The 20,030-nt window shown below is 40.2% G+C and overlaps 1 protein-coding gene across 9 annotated transcripts in view; it reads left to right on the top strand.

The window, feature by feature from the left end:
* sptan1 (spectrin alpha, non-erythrocytic 1) overlaps positions 1-20,030 on the top strand; it is a 77,464-nt gene that overhangs the window by 30,703 nt on the left and 26,731 nt on the right. For 5 of the 9 annotated variants that reach the window (XM_033049060.1, XM_033049059.1, XM_033049058.1 and 2 more), the window contains 14 exons: positions 579-638; positions 3,090-3,288; positions 3,584-3,682; positions 9,107-9,145; positions 10,472-10,507; positions 12,115-12,162; positions 13,255-13,346; positions 13,530-13,674; positions 14,035-14,216; positions 15,322-15,421; positions 15,846-16,043; positions 16,264-16,410; positions 18,002-18,105; positions 19,590-19,752. In XM_033049060.1, the coding sequence (XP_032904951.1) occupies positions 579-638; positions 3,090-3,288; positions 3,584-3,682; positions 9,107-9,145; positions 10,472-10,507; positions 12,115-12,162; positions 13,255-13,346; positions 13,530-13,674; positions 14,035-14,216; positions 15,322-15,421; positions 15,846-16,043; positions 16,264-16,410; positions 18,002-18,105; positions 19,590-19,752 (1,612 nt within the window). The remainder of the gene's footprint in view (positions 1-578; positions 639-3,089; positions 3,289-3,583; positions 3,683-9,106; positions 9,146-10,471; positions 10,508-12,114; positions 12,163-13,254; positions 13,347-13,529; positions 13,675-14,034; positions 14,217-15,321; positions 15,422-15,845; positions 16,044-16,263; positions 16,411-18,001; positions 18,106-19,589; positions 19,753-20,030) is intronic. The other 4 variants (XM_033049062.1, XM_033049066.1, XM_033049065.1 and 1 more) reach the window with 2 other exon arrangements.

Raw genomic sequence — 20,030 nt, 5'->3', positions numbered from 1 at the left:
TCTTCCCGACTTCGATAAATTACAATAATAATAAGAGTGAAAGGATGGATTAATATTCAATAAATATGTATATTTGACAAGTGTAGGCCTATACAGAAATCTGGTTCATGGACAAAGGGCTGATGTCTCATCTTGTGCTGTAAAGGTTCTGATTTCTGTGCACATATTCTGATTGCATTGATTTCTAACTTTCACTTCTGCACAATATATTTATGGCTTTCCCAGGTATGCAGGCTAAACATAGTTGGTTAATTTGACAGTGTCTGGCAACTGGTAATAATTTAGCAGTTTGGAGTGAGGTAAATTATTAATCCTCGACGCAATTTGCACGAGTCTTTAATGGTTTCTTTACAGATTCCTGAAGGAGAACTGTTTTTACCAACCAGTTCAGTTGCTTGTGGCTCATCAAACCTCAGTCATCATCTATTGCTGTCTGCTGCACCTATTGACCCAGAGTCTTTCCTTGATCCTTACTGATCCTTACCATGTACTACTAATTTTCCTTTCTTCAACAGCTGCTTTTAATTCATTAATCCACTAATGATGCATGCTGTACTCTGCTCCCTTTGTCTGTCCAGGGCTCTGCTAGCTAAGGAGGTTGGCAGCGTTGTGCTCCGTATGAAGCAGGTGGAGGAATTGTGAGTAGGCTTGGCTGATCCTCACTAGATGTGATCTGTGCATTTCCATTCACTATTGGACTGCATTTTTACTAGTGTTTATGGACACTGGATGAATCTTTTTTTAATATCTTGCTAGCTTAAAGATGGAATTGCTTTGAAATGGGATACCTATGTACTCACCACATTACAGCTCAAGCTATAGTGAATGAGTTAAGTTTGTTCTCCTTGTCAACTGATGAGAGTGTGAAATTCATCAAAGAGTAAGCTATTTGACAGTGAATCTACCACCTTATGGACACTGGATGAATTATTCATTATTTTAGATGCATGGCTTTTTAAATTGTTCATATGTTTATTTCCAGCCAATGCTGTAGATAGCACATCCTTCTGGTTAGGTTACTTGAATTAACAATATAAATTAAAGTGATTGAATGGTTTGTTATCTTCATTGTGCGGAGGGGGGGGGGGTTGCAAAATAACCACAAAATTGCTGGTTATTTTGAAGTTTTTGACAGTCGGCTTAGTGAGATGAGGTAAATGTTTACATATCTTGGTGAGTAAAAGCTAATATGATACGCTGTCTGGAAATGAAAACCAAATTTGATAAATTCTTAACAAAACTATTGAGCAAACAATGTGTGTTGATAATTTGGGATGGAGAATTTTAGTTCATCTACCTAAATCCCTGAATTTTATTCTAGGTAAATGCATTAACTAAACTATTTGAACAAGGATTTATTTTTGTACTGGGATCCCAATGAAAAATAACAAATTAATTTGAATCCTGACAATTGTGTACATATAAAATCACGTCTGAATGCATCCAGTGACCATGCTACTTTCTTGTCATTTCAAAATCATTTTGAGTTTGGTTCTCGCCAGTTATCAAATATAAATCCAAAAATGCAATGTTTAAGAGAAGTGAAAAATAATTTTTCAGCACGAGGGGATAAATCCACTGTCCACGTATTTCACTCAAATAAGTTTAAGGCCCTGTTTCTACAAGTTTAACTGATACTTGTGAACTGCAAAATGTTTTTTCATTGTTAAAGGAAATTTGCAGTCAGTAATGGTGGTGGAAACTATTGATGCTGAATCCATTCATGCGTTCAGAAAGAATTGGATAAATAACTGGATAGATAATTGAGGGAGAATAAATAATGGAAAGAGGAGGAGTGGGACTGGTGGAATTGTTTTAATTGGAGGTGGTAGATTCACTGTGTCAAATAGCTTACTCTGTGTTGTGAAATTCTGATTTAATGTAATACAGGCAGCTTGGAGGATTTTAATTTAGTCTGGAGATGCAGTATGGAAACAGGCGCTTCGGCACAATGAATCCTCGTTGACCATCACCCATTCACGCTAGTTCGATGTTATCCCATTTTCTTATCTACACCCTACACGCTAGGGACAATATATAGAGGCCAATTAACCTACAACCCCGCACGTCCTTGGGATGTGAGAGAAATTCCATTTGGAATATTTTGGAGGACCAAGAAACCAAGAACCGGAGCACCTGGATGAAGCCCAAATGGTCACATGGAGAACGTGCAAAGTCCACCTGGGACTCTGGCACCATGAGGCAGCGGCTCTAGCAGCTGCGCTACAGTGCCCCCAACTCATTTAAGACCGATTTATTGCTGAAATCCTTAAGGGCTTGTCCCACTTTCACGACCTAATTCACAACCTTTTTTACTCGCGGACATTTTTCATCGGGCTAGAAAAACGCCCTGACCTACTAGATGCCACGAGTACCTACAGCTAGCATCACAGCCTGCTACGACCTACGACCTCGTGATGACCATGCTGCGAGTATGAGTCAAGGGCAAACGGCAGAGGTTGTGAAAGTGGGACAGTCCCCTTAGACCACCTCAATTACGATTCCAAAAATATCTACTTAGTTGAACCTTTTGATTTTTTGATAAAGAAGACTTTTGGCATTTTCAAAACAAATGATTTAAGTATACGCTCAGGATTGGAGGATGCATCTGAAGTAATAGTGTGAGGTAAAGTGAATGGGCAATGTGAAATGAGGCCAAATGTATTCCAAAATTTGGAAGTACTCCTCAGATCAATTTAGTGATATTTCGGGTCGGATCGGTTTTGAAGAGGGGCTTTGACCTGAAATGCCATCGATCCATGTTCTCCAGAGATGCTGCCTGACCTGAATTACTCCAGCACTTTGTATCCTTTCTTAATAGAAAGCTGAAATTGGTTCTCTAAGTATACATTATCGCTCGTATCCTAAGTGCAATGTTGCTTCAATTTATATCAATAAATGCAATTGTTAATCAGTCATCAGGTTTTTATTCTTTTAATCATCAGACATTTTGTATTTGTTTTTTTCTGATTTGTCTAATGATATGGACAATTCTATATTGTGATAGTTGTAGTTTGTGTTGTCATAGCCTTCCTTTTAATTGGTAGAGATTACTGTTGAGTACTTTTTGCTTTTCATCCTTTCTACAGATACCAGTCGATTCTGGAACTGGGCACGAAGCGCAAGGATATGCTGGAAAAGAGCTGCAAAAAGTTCATGCTTTTCCGTGAGGCCAATGAACTGCAGCAGTGGATAAACGAAAAGGAGACAGCATTGACCAGTGAAGAGGTGGGGACTGATCTAGAACAAGTGGAAGTACTGCAGAAGAAATTTGATGACTTCCAGAAAGTAAGCACTATTTCTAAATTATTCTGATGGGTGGGGGAGAAAGTGAAACCTTCAACTCGTAACCCAGATGTGAATACCATAGTTCTTGCATATTTGATTACTTAATAACATTAATAGTTAAGGGTTTGTGTCAAATTGTATTTGTTTTACTGTAAACAAATTTACATTTTGAAATCTTGGGTTTTATTTTAAATATTTTTTCACCATCCAGCGCTTGTGGCAATATTAATGTGTTCATAGTGCATAAAAATGTTCAAATCGATTAAATTGTTCATTTAGCTGATTTATTTTTAAGGATTTGAAAGCCAATGAATCTCGCTTGCAAGATATTAACAAGGTGGCAAATGATTTGGAGTCAGAGGGTCTGATGGTTGAAGAAATACAAGTAGCTCAGGTAACGTAACATTCATCCACATCATCTCAGTAATAATTCAATGCCAAGCCAGATCAGTACAGGTGCACAACCTTTTATCCGAAAGCCTTGGGACCAGACACTTTTCGTAATTCGGAATTTGTTGGCCTTCGGAATGGAAATTTTTTAGCGTAGATTTTAATGGCTGGCTCAGTGGTAGAGTGCTCGGCTCATATCCGCAAGGTCGCGAGTTTGCGCCTTGATCCCGGCAGTTCCTCGGTCGCGAGTTTGAGTCTTCAATGTAGTTTTTTCTTGCAGAATAAATGTCTGTATGAAATGCAGTGTGTTGAATGAATTCCTGAATTTGTAAATGTGACCGCAGCATTGAATCACCTCTCGCACTCATGTCACCCTAGCGGGGCTACATGCCCTTAGGCGGCCTAAGGCGACATTTTCACACTCTTATATCCATGTGCAGCAGAGGCGACGTGCGTTTGGCGCCAAACGTGAGCTTTGGCATGCCATGTTTAGCGCCAAACGTGAGCTTTGGTGAGCTTTGGTGTGCAGACGACATCCTGGAAAAAATGTCCGGTTTCTTCCAGGTAGGCGATATACCCTCCCGGGCAATATACCCTCCACTTCTCTTTTATAGAAACATAGAAACATAGAAATTAGGTGCAGGAGTAGGCCATTCGGCCCTTCGAGCCTGCACCGCCATTCAATATGATCATGGCTGATCATCCAACTCAGTATCCCGTACCTGCCTTCTCGCCATACCCTCTGATCCCCTTAGCCACAAGGGCCACATCTAACTCCCTCTTAAATATAGCCAATGAACTGGCCTCGACTACCCTCTGTGGCAGAGAGTTCCAGAGATTCACCACTCTCTGTGTGAAAAAAGTTCTTCTCATCTCGGTTTTAAAGGATTTCCCCCTTATCCTTAAGCTGTGACCCCTTGTCCTGGACTTCCCCAACATCGGGAGCAATCTTCCTGCATCTAGCCTGTCCAACCCCTTAAGAATTTTGTAAGTTTCTATAAGATCCCCTCTCAATCTTCTAAATTCTAGAGAGTATAAACCAAGTCTATCCAGTCTTTCTTCATAAGACAGTCCTGACATCCCAGGAATCAGTCTGGTGAACCTTCTCTGCACTCCCTCTATGGCAATAATGTCCTTCCTCAGATTTGGAGACCAAAACTGTACGCAATACTCCAGGTGTGGTCTCACCAAGACCCTGTACAACTGCAGTAGAACCTCCCTGCTCCTATACTCAAATCCTTTTGCTATGAAAGCTAACATACCATTCGCTTTCTTCACTGCCTGCTGCACCTGCATGCCCACTTTCAATGACTGGTGTACCATGACACCCAGGTCTCGCTGCATCTCCCCTTTTCCTAGTCGGCCACCATTTAGATAATAGTCTGCTTTCCTGTTTTTGCCACCAAAATGGATAACCTCACATTTATCCACATTATACTGCATCTGCCAAACATTTGCCCACTCACCCAGCCTATCCAAGTCACCTTGCAGTCTCCTAGCATCCTCCTCACAGCTAACACTGCCCCCCAGCTTAGTGTCATCCACAAACTTGGAGATATTGCCTTCAATTCCCTCATCCAGATCATTAATATATATTGTAAATAGCTGGGGTCCCAGCTTTTTAGTTCCCCTTTCTTCCAGGACCGACCGGAGGTTCCGCTGTCACGTCTGCGGGCCACCCTCGGTGAACGCTCACTCAACTTTGTCTTGGGATTCCTACTCTCCCGCGCAATGTACCCTCACCTTCTCTTTTATGAATGGGGATTTAGTTCCCCTTTCTTCGAGGACCGACCGGAGGTTCCGCTGTCACCTCTGCGGGCCGCCCTCGGTGAACGTCCTGTCTCCCTGTCCCTGGGATAGTAGGGGGCGATCAAACAGCACAATACCCCCCTCCCCCTCCAACTCCAGAGGAATCCGCTCCCCGATGGGCCGCTACGGCGACAAGTGGCAGTTCGCCCACAGCCCGAGCTGCGCGACCCCAAGAACAAGACGTACCTTGCACACCATCAGCTTCTGCCCATACGGGGAGCGTGTTCCTCTGGAGCTGGAGCAGGGCTGGGCTGGAGTTGCTGATCTGGGATCTCCGTGCTTGCAGTGGGCCTGGGGGTCGGTGTCCCGATGAGGGGGCACAGCTCGGGCTGTGGGCGAACTGCCACTTGTCGCCGTAGCGGCCCATCGGTGAGCGGCTTCTGGTGGTCCTGACGTCTCCGGCCAGTTTGCAGTTTTCCTCTGGAGTTGGAACGGGGCTGGGCTGCTGCTGGCTGTGGGTCTCTGGGATCTCCGTGCTTGCAGTGGGCCTGGGGGTCGGTGTCCCGTTGGTCCTGACGTCTCCGGTGACTAGCACTGACCTGCTGGCATTGCCGACGTGAAGACAGTGCAAAGCCCCCGCGCCGGTGCAATGGGCGGGGAGCTGGAGAGGGGGGGGGAAGGGGTCACACACATGGCCGGGAAGCAGAGGGGTGTAGGTGGGGTGAAACTGAAGGGAGCGACAATCTGCTGCTGCCTGCCCGCTGAGTTAAAAAGTTCCCACGCAAGACTCACGATACACTGTGTATCGTGAGTCTACCGTGGGAACTTTTTAACTCAGCGGGCAGGCAGCAGCATATTGTCAATTATTAACCCTCCCGCGCAATATACCCTCACCTTCTCTTTTATGAATGGGGATTTAGTTCCCCTTTCTTCGAGGACCGACCGGAGGTTCCGCTGTCACCTCTGCGGGCCGCCCTCGGTGAACGTTTTCAAGGACCTTTCTTCAAGGACCGAAAAAATGTCCGCTATTCGGAGGTTTTCGTTATTTGGATCTTCGGATAAAAGGTTGTGCACCTGTATTATACACAAACTCAACATTACTTGCTAAAATTGGGGGTTTTGTTTTGGATGTCTAGGCAGTGCTCCTTGATAACTCTGTGCTATTTTGTACAGCAGTTCCTTTTGGTTTATTTTGCCTTGTTTGTTCATTTGAGTCTTGTTACTTAGCATGTTGAACATAAAAACATGAACAGGAACAGGAGTGGGGCCTTGAGCCTGCTGCTCAATTTCGATCTGATCATGGCTGATCCAACTTTAGCCTTAACATCACTAATTTCTCTGCATAAGTTCAATAGTCGTCGGTCTCCACCTAGAATGAATTTGGCGAGTCTGCCTCCACAACTCAATTAATCTATTTTTGTTCCTAAATGACTCTTTTAATCCCTAGTAATTTACTAATTCAACTATCCTTGTGTCATCAGCAAATGTGGCTAAACTTCACTCTGTCCCTTTAAATTATCAATATAGATTGTTATAGTTGTGGCCTCAGCCCTAATCCTGTGGCGGCAGCTCACTAGTTACTGACTACAACTCTGAAAATGACCCTGTCATCCTGATTTGTTTTCTGGCCATTTCCTTGTCCATGCCAGTATATTGCTCCAACTCCATGCTCTATTGTGCAATAATCTTTTATTTGGCATTGTCTAGAACTCTTACTGGAAATCCAGGTATACCACTGATACCCCTCCATCATTCTGTTTGTTACATTCTCAAGTAACCCAAGCAGATTTATCAAACCTGATTTCTCATTCAATGTTTACTACTTGAAAGTCTTAGGATTTTCTAAATGTCCCGTGAACCTCCATGATAATGGATATTTACCCAATTATAGATGTTATACTAACTGCCTGCTATTTCCTGTTTTGTTTCATTCTTGAATATTGGAATTACATTTGTGTTTTATCCAGTTATCTGGGATTCTATAATGGAAAGATTTGGTACATTTGCAACCGGAACAGCCACTTTAGGACCCTAGGATGCAGCCGATCAGATTCAGGGAACTTGTCATCTTTAATCTTTTTAAAGTGGATATTGACAGGTTCTTGATTAGTAAGGGTGTCAAATGTTATGGAGAGAAGTCAGGAGAATAGGGTTTAGAGGGAAAGATAGATCAGCCATGATTGAAAGGTGATGTAGACTCGATGAGCTGAATGGCCTAATTCTGTTCCGAGGACGTGATAGATTGCCCAGTGCTCCTCTTCTAGTGATAAATAGATACAAAATGCTGGAATAACTCAGCAGGTCAGGCAGTATCTCACGAGAACATGGATAGGTGATGCTTTGGGTCAGGACACTTCTTCAGACTGATTTATTATTATTATTAGAAATATTTGTGTCTTCTGCTGTAAAGACAGGCCTAAAATAAATCGGAATTTCTGCCATTTCTCTTTTCCATTATTAATTCTCTAATATTGTCCTCCAATGACCCAATGTTAATTTTACCAACCATCCTTTTTTAATAGCTGGTGAACCAACTGCATTGATATACTATTATTTGCTAGTTTATTCTCCTTCTATTTTCTCTCTCCTGTAAATTTAGCGATCTTTTCTGAAAATTTCCCACTTCTCTTTACAAAAGGGTATGCTTTTAATTTGATGTCAACCCCAACTCGCTTAGTTAGCCACAGATAATACATTCTTCTTGTAAAGTCTTTCATTCTCACTGTAAGATCCTTGGAGATTTATGAAATGCTTTTGCTGATCTACTGCCCACGTGCTACTACCATTTTATCTATTTATGTTTAGGACAAGCTGAACTTTGTAATTTCACCTTATTAATCAATTAATTATTTATTTTATTATTTATTTGGAACAGAATAAAAGAATAAAAAGCAAGTGTGAAACAGCATACAAAAAACAAAACAAGAATATTTATAAAGTGTCATAAACAATATCTATAATTAAATGAAATCGTATGTGTCCGAAAAGGAGCAGGAAGAAGCCAAAGCTTATTAATTCCCACCCCTGATTCAACTGCTTGTAATTATCTTATACAAATTTAGCAGCTTTATGTACACCAGCCACTATATGTACACCAAATTATTTACATTTATACAGTTATACCATATAATCTCTGTTTTCTTGAGATCTTTAATTTTAAGTATGTGATTAGTTTGAGCTTCAAAACACTCCGAGACTTTCTATATTTGACCAGCTCTGTGCTGACCCTCTTGTTGGTGTCATCGGCAAGCTTGGTGATCAGTCTTGAATTTTCGTCTTGAATTCATTTTGGCTATATAAATAACAGCCCTAGCATTGATCTGTATTCCCTACTAATTCCAAATTTGGTCCTTCACTTCCTCTGGTTTAATCAATTTTAGTGTACCTCCCAATTGCCATGATCAGTGGTGCGCAATATAGCAAGAAATATTATTCTTTGTTTCCTGTTCGAAACTTTGTTTTAATTGGAATTCACGTTTTCTGTTTTGCTACCATTTGTGTCTTTCCTAAAATCCCTGGACTCCAATTGAGAAGGAAGCTTCAACACTGCTAAGCCATCTTAATCATGGGGCTTAAATTAAATATATTGATCACCCTCAGATCGGTCTATTGGATGGAGATTTGGAGTCTTGAGCCAGTTACATATTTGTGACTTTTCTGTTCCTTTTTCTTATTTCAGGAACAATCTGTTCTATCATCTGCTCCTGTGGTTGTTAAGGTAAGAATCCCAATATTTAAATGAGTTAATGGTATGAAGGGGAAATATCAATTGTTATCCTGTAAACAGTGGTTATCTTGGCTGTAAATGATAGCTGCACAGTTTTGGTCTATAGACTGATGTAAACAAGAGACATGAGCATTGAAATTCTCGTGTGTTGCAAGTTCTTTGGGTCATTAATTACCCTCTTTTTTTTGGGGGGGGGGGTTCATAGTTCCCTTGCTGCAAACTTCAGTTGCATGTGCAAAGACCAGATATTGTCTGAGGCTGGCTTTGGAATAAAGGAATGGTGAGGTAGCCTGTGGAGATGGAGTGGTCAAGTCTATGTCCATGATTGGAACAGAATTGAAGCCCTGTACTGTCACAGGGGATTGTTATGGGGGGTGAATAAATGGTTAAAGATTGTGGAAGAGAAATAGGGACAAGACTAGGTTCAGTGGAATGCAGGCGAGGAGACCGATGCTATGGCTTGTGGAGCAAGGGAATGGGGATCAAGATTTGGCCAGCAGTGGAGAGGGGAATTTGGGATGGGTGCTGGGCAGTCGGAGAGAGTGTACTGCAGCCTTGGGTTCTGGTAGTATTAAGACTTGGGGTTCATGGATATAGTTGGGGATGTTTAGGAGTGGTGTAGTGGTCTGCACAATGTGGTGAGGAGGAACATGGAAAGCTGGGTTGAAAATTTGAGGTAAATGTGGAACTTCATTGGAATTGGTCCTAATTTAACAAAATAGAAAAAGCCAAAAGCACTAAGCAGGTTTGTGGTTTTCAAAAATAAATGCGAACTGCTCTACTGCTTGTTTTGGGCATTGCTTTTTTTTTTCCAATTTAAGACATTAAAATTGTGCGTTAATTTGCAGTTGTAATAATCACTTTTTAAGTCTTAATCACAATTTATAATCAGACTAGATTTTAGATTTCCAATCTCCTGCTGGGTTTTATTATCTTTTACTTTGGCATCTGTGCAATTTAAGGTGCATTTACAAGGGAGAACATTTGCTCTGGTGTGATTTTTCTTTTCAAAATTTAATACGTTTAGACCATGGAGACAAAAAAAGAGGAAAGTTACTATTTTTCTTGTGTATTTATCTTAAAAATGCAATACCGTGAATACTGCATATAGTATTGGGAGGAATTTGACTGACGTCAAAGGGAATCTCTGTTGTAATTCCTATCTTGTTTAAATCCATATTGGGCATGAGCTGCATACAGTTTTGTGATTCATGCCATATTGATATATTGGCTGCATTGATTTGTATGCACGTGTATCTTATATTTTATTATCTGTATTTTCTCACTTAAAAAGCTTGTAATTTTTTTTCCCCCTAGGATGAATCTGATTCAAAAACTGCATCGCCATGGAAGGTATGAGTTTTCTTTTCAAGGATCCTACACTATTTTCCTGAAAAGCTACCTGATTTGTGCAATTCTTTCATTTTCCAAAGGTATAATTCTACCTGATAACACCACTTTTGATTTGGTCGCTTTCAAAATTCTCTCAACTCTGCCCTCGGCCAAGGCCACTGTTATACAGTAACTGGAAACAAAATAGTGGATAACTTTATTCTTTGTACTGGTCTTTAAAAGTTGTATATTGGTAGCTTTTCCTGTTGCTTAATTTATACTGGTATGAATGGCAAAGTTTGAAATACTGATGAATTCCATTTTGACATCAGCTGCAGCTTGCTGGCAATCATTTAGGATAAATTTGTAGTGTCAAATTAAACATTTCTGATTGCAGCTTGACAGGATTTTCTTCAGCCTTGTTCTCACTAATTTTCATTATCATGGCTACATAACTGGCTGTTATTTGAAAGCAGAGGGTGATGGTGGAAGGTTGTTTTTATTGTTATTGTTTGTCATCTATATCAATAATTTGAATAAGAATGTACAAGGCATAGTTAGTAAGTTTGCAGATGACACTAAAGTAAGTGGTATCCGAGACGCTGAAGAAGTCTATCAAGAATTACCATGGGATCTTGATTAACTGGGTTAGTCGGCTGTAAAATGTCAGATGCCTTTCCATTCGGATAAATGCAACATGTTGCATTCCGTGAAATTAAACCAGCGTATGACTTTTGCATGAATGGTAGTGCCCTGAGAAGTGTTATAGGCATAGGTGTACAAGTACCTAGTTCCCTGAAAGTGATGTAACAGGTGGGCAAGGTGGTGCAGAAAGGTTTTGGCATGCTGGCCTTAATCAATAAGAGCATTGGGTATAGAAGTTGGGATATTATGCTGCTGTTGTACAAGACATTGGTGAGGCCACACTTATGATTGAGGCATGTACAATGACAACATTGAAAGAACATTTGGACAGTTACTTGGATAGGAAAGGTTTAGTAGGATATAGGTCAAACAAAGGCAAATGGGACTAGCATTGTGGGGCATCTTGGTTGGCATAGATTAATTGGGTCAATGTCCTGTTTCCATTACTCTGTAGAGGGTTGCCAATGTGTAATTTCCGGAAGATGTCAAGGAACACCTGATGAATAAACACCAAGTCACAGCTTGCAGTAATGTAAACTTAAGCAAACTGGAATATTTTTATTTGCTTCCAAGATAAAATTAAGAAACTGTTAACTGGTTTTGCAAAACCAAAACTTTGAAGCGCTTTTATTTGTGGAAGAGCTCGCATCTTTCATTATTCTCATCTCATCATTATACTTGTCTGTACCTTTTTAACCTGGTGTTTATGATTCTTAATTCATTGTAACTTTGGCCTGGGAAGACTTTATTAATTGTTGATATGGACGGGTTAATGGTGCGGGGTGTAACCTGCATTTCCCATTCTGCACTTTCTCATGCAGTCCATCGAAAATGAATTCTAAATGAATAGCTGTTGATGTTGGTCTCTTGCATGCCATGGTGGTTCTAAATAGGGATATTTCTAATTTTAACATTTCTCTTCACTAACTGATGGATCGTGACTGATTTGGTTTTCCGCTGCTGTGACTCATCGTTGTAATTAGTCTGCACGACTGATGATACAAGCGGTGACTAACTTTAATGCCATCAAGGTAAGAACTGATGGAGCTCCTGCTTTCTGTCACTGCCTCTTCTGCGTGGTTCTCAAGACTTTTGTATTTTGCTCATTTGTTGAAGTGCCCGGTTGAACTGTCAGTTTGGTTATTGTCACATGTGGCCCAGTTCTCATTCTTCATCCGTACTTGTTAATAAACCAGTCTTGAAACAGAGTGACAAAAATTGCTATGAGTAATAGTGAGGTAGTGTTCTGGTATTATAAGTTAACCCTTTGCATCAATTTATGATTTTTCTGTGCATGCATATGTATTTTGCAACATGATAGAGAAGTAGCTGCACTGCAAGGGTAGAGAGGGAGAAGATGAAGATTTGAGTGTAAGAGCAGGGAGGTTCTACTGCAGTTGTACAGGGTCTTGGTGAGACCACACCTGGAGTATTGCGTACAGTTTTGGTCTCCTAATTCTTGCCATGGAGGGAGTACAGAGAAGGTTCACCAGACTGATTCCTGGGATAGCAGGACTTTCATATGAAGAAAGACTGGATAGACTCGGCTTGTACTTGCTAGAATTTAGAAGATTGAGGGGGGATCTGATAGAAACTTACAAAATTCTTAAGGGGTTGGACAGGCTAGATGCAGGAAGATTGTTCCCGATGTTGGGGAAGTCCAGAACAAGGGGTCACAGTTTAAGGATAAGGGGGAAGTCTTTTAGGACCGAGATGAGAAAAACATTTTTCACACAGAGAGTGGTGAATCTGTGGAATTCTCTGCCACAGAAGGTAGTTGAGGCCAGTTCATTGGCTATATTTAAGAGGGAGTTAGATGTGCCCCTTGTGGCTAAAGGGATCAGGGGGTATGGAGAGAAGGCAGGTACAGGATACTGAGTTGGATGATCAGCCATGATCATATTGAATGGCGGTGCAGGCGCGACGGGCCGAATGGCCTACTTCTGCACCTATTTTCTATGTTTCTATCTAGCAGAAATTAAATTTTAATAAATCAAGTAACTCAATTTAGATGATACTTGAACTACATTGTTAAAATATAACAGATAAAATAATTGAAAGGATTACATTTACAGTGATATGTCTGTGGATTTTATTGATTTGTACCTTTCCATTATTGTCAGGAACTGAATGAACAATGGAAGTCCCTACAACAGCTGGCTGAGGAACGCAGCCAGGTCTTGGGAAGTGCACACGAGGTACAGAGATTCCACAGGTGAGTAGCTGTGTTAGATTAAAATAAATGAAATGCAGGAAATAAATGGGTTTTGGTGAATTAACTTTATTTAATTGCAAAAGTATTTATAATTAAATAATTGAGTAAGATTGACTTGATAGTTTTTTCTGTCCAAGTAAATCATTAATAATGGTTTAAAATACTTGTATTGATATTGTGCAGAGATGCTGATGAAACCAAGGAATGGATCGAAGAGAAAAATCAAGCTTTGAACACTGATAATTATGGACATGACCTTGCAAGTGTTCAGGCCCTGCAGCGCAAACATGAGGGATTTGAACGGGACCTTGCTGCTCTGGGAGATAAAGTGAGCTGGAATTTTGGAATTTTGGTCTGTATTAAATGTCCTAGTTTAAATTCTTTCTGAAAATGGTCTGTTACTTCCATAGTAAATAGCAGGCTTGTTTTTGTAAATGTCTGATTTGACTGAATCTCCAGGATGCATTTTAAAGAGAGAAATCATTATCTCCACCCTAAAGCAGCAGTACAAATTCAACGTCATTTTTTCTAAAATCAGAATTGAACTAAATACATAGAAATTAGGTATATCCTAATTCATACTGGAACAGAGATTTAGCCTAATGCATCAAATGCTGGTCCAAAATTTATTTTTGTGTGTTTTCCAGTGGGATTTGTTACCTGACCGAATTTTAATTGTTGAATGCAGGTGAATTCTCTGGGAGAAACTGCAAACCGATTGATTCAATCTCATCCTGAGTCAGTTGAGGATGTCCAAGAAAAATGCACAGAACTGAATCAGGCCTGGACTAACCTGGTGGAGCGTGCTGACCAGCGTAAAGGAAAATTGAACGATTCTCATGACTTACAGCGTTTCTTGAGTGATTTCAGGTAACATGGTAACTCTAGACTTTCTTGTAAAGTGCATGTTGGTGGCTATTTTGTACATGTTGTCACTGCACAGATATATAACTGGAACACCAACCTGCATTGTTGATAGAACAGTACAGTATAGGAACAAGCCGTTTGGCCCACTACGTCCCTGCTAAATATGATACCAAATTAAACTAATTTCCTCTGACCTGGTGCGTGTTCCAACTATGAGTTTAAAAAAAATACTTGCCCCGCACATCTCCTTTAAACTTTGCCCCTCTCTTTGTCCTCTAGTCTTTGACATTCCGATACAAGGAAAAATTATGTGTCTCATAATTTTATATACTCCTGTCAGGTTTCCCATCTGCCTCCAACGCTTCAGAGAAAACAAACTAAGTTTGTCCAAACTCTCCTTGTAGCTTTAAAAAAACAAGCCTTAAAATGCTGGAGTAACTCAACGGATCAGGCAGCGTCTCTGGAGGATGTGGTTTGATGATGTTTTGGGTTGGGACCCTTCTCTGCAATTTCTCCAATTTCCCCTCAAGGCACTTGAAAATCTCACTCACATTAGCCTGAACCTTGTACATTTGAGAGAATATGAACCGTGTTTGTGTAATTTTGCATAATTTAAACTTTAAAATCTATGTTGTATTCTGGTAAATCTTTGTCTTTCCTCCAATGCTTGTATGCATTTCTTAAAACTTGGTACTGCTCACAGTGTTCAAGAAACTTGGACCTGGTATATCTGAGACATAATTTCACAGTGTGGAAATAATCCTATACTAAGACCATGTTATTTTTCCCACCTTGCTCTCAACTCTTCCTATAGTCTACCGTTAGGAACACACAATAGCACAGGGAAAATGTGCAAACTCCAGGTCGCAAAGAAGGTCATGATGGAACCCAGGTGGCTGCCGTTGTAGCTGAGCCACTGCTAATATTTTTCTCTTTTTACATTGGAAGTGATAACGATGTTGTCATTTCTAGTTGCCATTTCCCATACTAGAACCCTACAACAAACTCAAACTGCCTCCTTGGATAAGAATTGTAAAACATTCGTATTTACCTTGAGGAAAGAGCTGTTAGAGGTTATGGTTAACCCAACCAATTACTGTTTTCACAGGGATCTTATGTCCTGGATCAATGGAATCCGAGGATTGGTGTCTTCTGAGGAACTTGCCAAGGATGTAACAGGAGCAGAGGCCCTTTTGGAACGACACCAGGTGATTAAAAATCTAAACTGATTCTTTTCCCAAAGTTGTGATGGATGATCATTGGAAATTGTCTGCTGGATTACTTTACCAAAGTTCCATTGCTTGAGTAAGGAACAGTACCAGAAAATATTGCAATTTTAACACTCTTAACATCTTAAAGTGGGGCACTTTCTCTCTGGAAAGAAAGGTGTTTATTTTTTTTAAACTATTTTACTAACTGCAACAATCCTGATCTGATAAATACATCAATGTGTTTTGCTACTATTTCCGATTCCAATGCTTTTTATTTTAGCAGAATAGAAAATCTGTGATTTCATGGTGTGTGTGCAGGAATGCTGATTGAGGAATGACAAACTATGAAACAATTTTCTTCAGGTAATACTGCTCTTAACTGTGTTTTATTTCTCTCACTCTTGCCCTTGGGACGCTACAGGAACACCGTACTGAGATTGATGCCAGGGCAGGCACATTCCAGGCATTTGAACAGTTCGGACATCAGCTCTTGGCTCGTGGGCACTATGCTTGTCCTGAAATTAGGGAGAAACTGGATATCCTGGAGCATGAACGTGCAGATTTGGAGAAAGCCTGGATCCAGCGCAGAATGATGTTGGATCAGTGTCTGGAGTTGCAGGTATTTGACCACATTATGTTGTCAAGCAATTACCTGTATAGTTGATAGACTAAATCTGTGGAAGGGAGCTTTGTTACTGTGGTTAAGATCTCAGTTGAAATGTATTAATTTTGTTAGTCAAAACTACAAAAGTAAATATTTTCTCGTAGATTTAGAACAAGGTGTAATCAATTACAGTTACAGTTACAATTGCACTTACAGTTTATTTCTCCTTTTGCAGCTGTTTAACCGTGACTGTGAGCAAGCTGAGAATTGGATGGCAGCACGTGAGGCATTCTTAGCCAGTGACGACAAAGGTGATTCCCTGGACAGTGTGGAAGCCCTCATCAAGAAACATGAAGATTTTGATAAAGCTATTACTGTGCAGGTAATTTGGGGAAACAAATCTGATGCAGTATGACAATTTATAGAAAAAGTGTACGGGGCGAGATTGAGTAGATTGAGCCTGTTTTCTCCAGAGTTTAAAAGAATGAGAGGTAATATCATTAAATCTTGAATCTACCGTGGCAGCCTCAGACTAAAGCGTCAAGGACCAGGAGTCATTGTCGCACAATAAGGGGTAGGCCACATGGTGCTGTGTTGAGGAGGAATGTCTTTGTTTAGAGTATGATGAATCTTTAGAATTCTCTGGTACAGAGAATTGTGCAGGCTCAACTGTTGCGTTTTAAAACTGAAATTAATAATATTTCTGGATATTAAGAAAATCAAGGCAAACAAGGAAATAGTGCAAGAAAATTGAGCTGAGGAAGGAGGTCACGCAAATAATAAATGGCAGAATTTTTGCGACGGGTTATGTGGCCTACTCCTGCATTTTTGTTATTATATAATTGAATAATGTACAAGTAGGCATGTCACATTTAATCATGAAAAATGCGAAGACACTTCGAGTGGGCAGATATTAAAAGATGTTTAAAAGAACAGTGGCATAGCGGTAGAGTTGCCGCCTTACAGTGCTTGCAGTGCCAGTGACCCATGCGCGATCCTGACTATGGGTGCTGTCTGTACGGAGTTTGTACGTTTTCCCCGTGACCTCGTGGGTTTTCTCCGAGACCTTCGGTTTCTTCCCACACTCCAAGTTTGTAGGTTAATTGACTTGGTATAAGTGTAAATTGTCCCGAGTGTGTAGGATAATGTTAATGTGCGAGGGTTGCTGGTTGGTGCGGACTCGGTGGGTCGAAGGGCCTGTTTCTGCGCTGTATCTCTGAACTAAAAAAATGAAACTAAAGTAAGATCATTTGAGAATGAAGAGAGAAATAAAGTAAGGTAGAGCCGTTTGGAAGAGAATTCCAGTGTGCACTGGCATAAATGCTGGAAATTGGGCAACTAGAATTTTATATGATGTAGAAAATAAGTTAATTTTCTGGTTCTGGTAATCACTAAGAATTTTCTAGATAGAAACATATTTCTGTCTCGGGGGATTTCAGCCATTTTGATTTGCGCAAACTTTACCTACTTAACAATACAGTGACATCCAGTGGCTAGAACGGGATATTTCAACATAATTGATCTTCAATAAGGATTGTTCTGTTCTTGATTATTCTTTCAGCATACCTCCTTCATTAAGAACTATTTACATATTTAGCATGAAGCCTTGTTGATTGCATTCTGCAGCTGCTAAAAGATTTAGATATTGTATGTAAAATTTCAGTCACTAAGGCGTAAAATTCAAATTGCCTGGCTCAAAGTAAAAAAAATACTTTGATGCTTGGGTCACTTGAATTCCAAGGGAAAAGGCCGTGGTTAATTGCCAGAAAATACAAAATGCAGTCCATATTCGATGTAAATTTTGTGACTTATTTTTATTACCAAAGTAGTAAAGTACTAAATACCAAGATGGCATTCTTTGACAACCCTGCAAACACTGATCAATAGAACATAGCTATGTGTGAATCTGAACAAGCTTTGGGTTGGAAGCTGCCATCAATGTGGCTCATGTTTGCATTCTCTACTTGTGATAGGAGGAGAAAATTGCAGCACTGCAAGCTTTTGCTGACCAGCTGATCGGTTCAGAACATTATGCAAAGGGAGATATTTCAAAACGTCGCAATGAGGTATTAGATAGGTGAGTGATTTAGTGTACAAGATATTGATTTAACCAATTTTTGATGTTTCTGGTCAAAGAAGTTTGATTTTTTTTTGAACTCAACATTTATTGACATAACAAAATACACATACAGACAAAACAAAGAAACACACAAAGACAGTCGCAAAATGACAAAATACAAATCACCTAACCTCTATTAGCATCGCATCAAATCCTCTTAACATTCTATCATAAAAGCATCCTAGAATGTTAAGAGGATTTGATGCGATGCTAATAGAGGTTAGGTGATTTGTATTTTGTCATTTTGCGACTGTCTTTTGTGTGTTTCTTTGTTTGATTATTTTAAAGTAATAGATTCAGCAATTGGAAATTTTTTCCCATGTATTTGGCATTGATACTATCACAAATAGGTTTGTGATCCAGCTACATCTATAACCAAACACTTGAATTTGAACAGGAGCAGTTCTGCATTGCTAAATCATAGGTGAACCCGAGTGTGAGAATAACACAGAATGTTTCCAATAATAGTGAAGCTATCTCCTCTTGATGGAAGCGGATTTTCTGTTTGCAGCAAGGGTACACTGGGTCCACCTCTGTGTTCGAATAGCTTGGTTCCAATCAAGGCAGCATACCATTTTAAAGGACTTTCTGCTCATAATCTTCCAAAGTCTCCAAATGTACTATCACTCTTCATCCATAACTTAATTTTCCTTGCTGCCCCCCCCCCCCCCCCCGGCATCATGCATACATGTAAAGCAGAAACAGGTGGGTTTGCTCAATCCCTCTAGCCAGCTCCACCATTCAGTGCCATCATGTACCATCAATATCATAACCTCAAATCAATTCTCCTGCCCCACTAGTATGTCTTTTACTCTACTTCTACTATAGCCCTGAGAGGAAGAGTGTATGAAATGCTTCTGACCTTCAGGGAGAAAAACCTTTGTGTTGCTCCTGTCTTAAATGGTCAACCCCTCCTTTTTGAAAAGTAATTTGTACTTCTCAACATCTTCTCCACATTCACACTTTCAAGATCTCTCAAAATGTAATGTTTAAGTAGTGTGCTTTCATTTTTTTGAACTCCAGGTATAAGATCTAATCTGAAGCCTTTTGCAGATGTCAGTCTAGTAAACCTCTGAACTGGTTCCAGTCCATTTACACTCTTTATGTTAAAAAAAAAATCATAATGTACCTATTACCACAGATGTGGTCTTGTTCATTCCCAAGATGATGAAAGCCAAACCTCTCTATGTTTGTATTCAATGCCCCTCACTATAAATAAGAAGATCCTGTCACATTTTCTAACCACTTACGATACACCAATACCTTCATGCTAGTCTTTGACAATTTTTACAGCAGGATACCATGATTTCTTTATTCTCACCTCCTGAAATGTGAAAGGAGTTCTTGGAAACAAAAAGGTACTGTGTAGATTTCAATCTCTTGTGTGCATCTGAGGGGATTTTGTGTGTCTTTTTCCCCTCATTGTTACAATGCCTTGATAGGTGGCGCCGCTTGAAAGCTCAGATGATTGAGAAAAGATCAAAGCTTGGGGAATCACAGACCCTTCAGCAATTTAGCCGAGATGTCGATGAAATCGAGGCCTGGATCAGTGAGAAGCTTCAGACGGCAACTGATGAATCTTACAAAGATCCCACAAACATTCAGGTAACTAACTTTAAAATGTTTCTCTTCCTCTGAGCCCCAAGCTTTGCATATAGGCATCCCCTGCTAAGAGATCAGTTATCTGTTTAGAAACTTTGGTGCAGCTGTACCAAAGGAGTAACAGAGATGCAGAGGAACTCCCTGGATTAAAATAAAAACTTTAAAAAGCGCTACTACTCCTTTGAGGGAAGGTCTTTGGCCTCTGCCCAATACCTTCTCATCTTAATGGCCTTAACACTTGGAAACACTCTCTGCTCTGAGCACTGATCTCTGACCTACCT

The sequence above is a fragment of the Amblyraja radiata genome, chromosome 32 (genome assembly GCF_010909765.2).
Source record: "Amblyraja radiata isolate CabotCenter1 chromosome 32, sAmbRad1.1.pri, whole genome shotgun sequence".
In the NCBI taxonomy this organism is placed as follows: Eukaryota; Metazoa; Chordata; class Chondrichthyes; order Rajiformes; family Rajidae; genus Amblyraja; species Amblyraja radiata.
The sequence above is the reverse complement of the archived record's forward strand: the minus strand, read 5'-3'. Positions and strand labels throughout refer to the sequence as shown.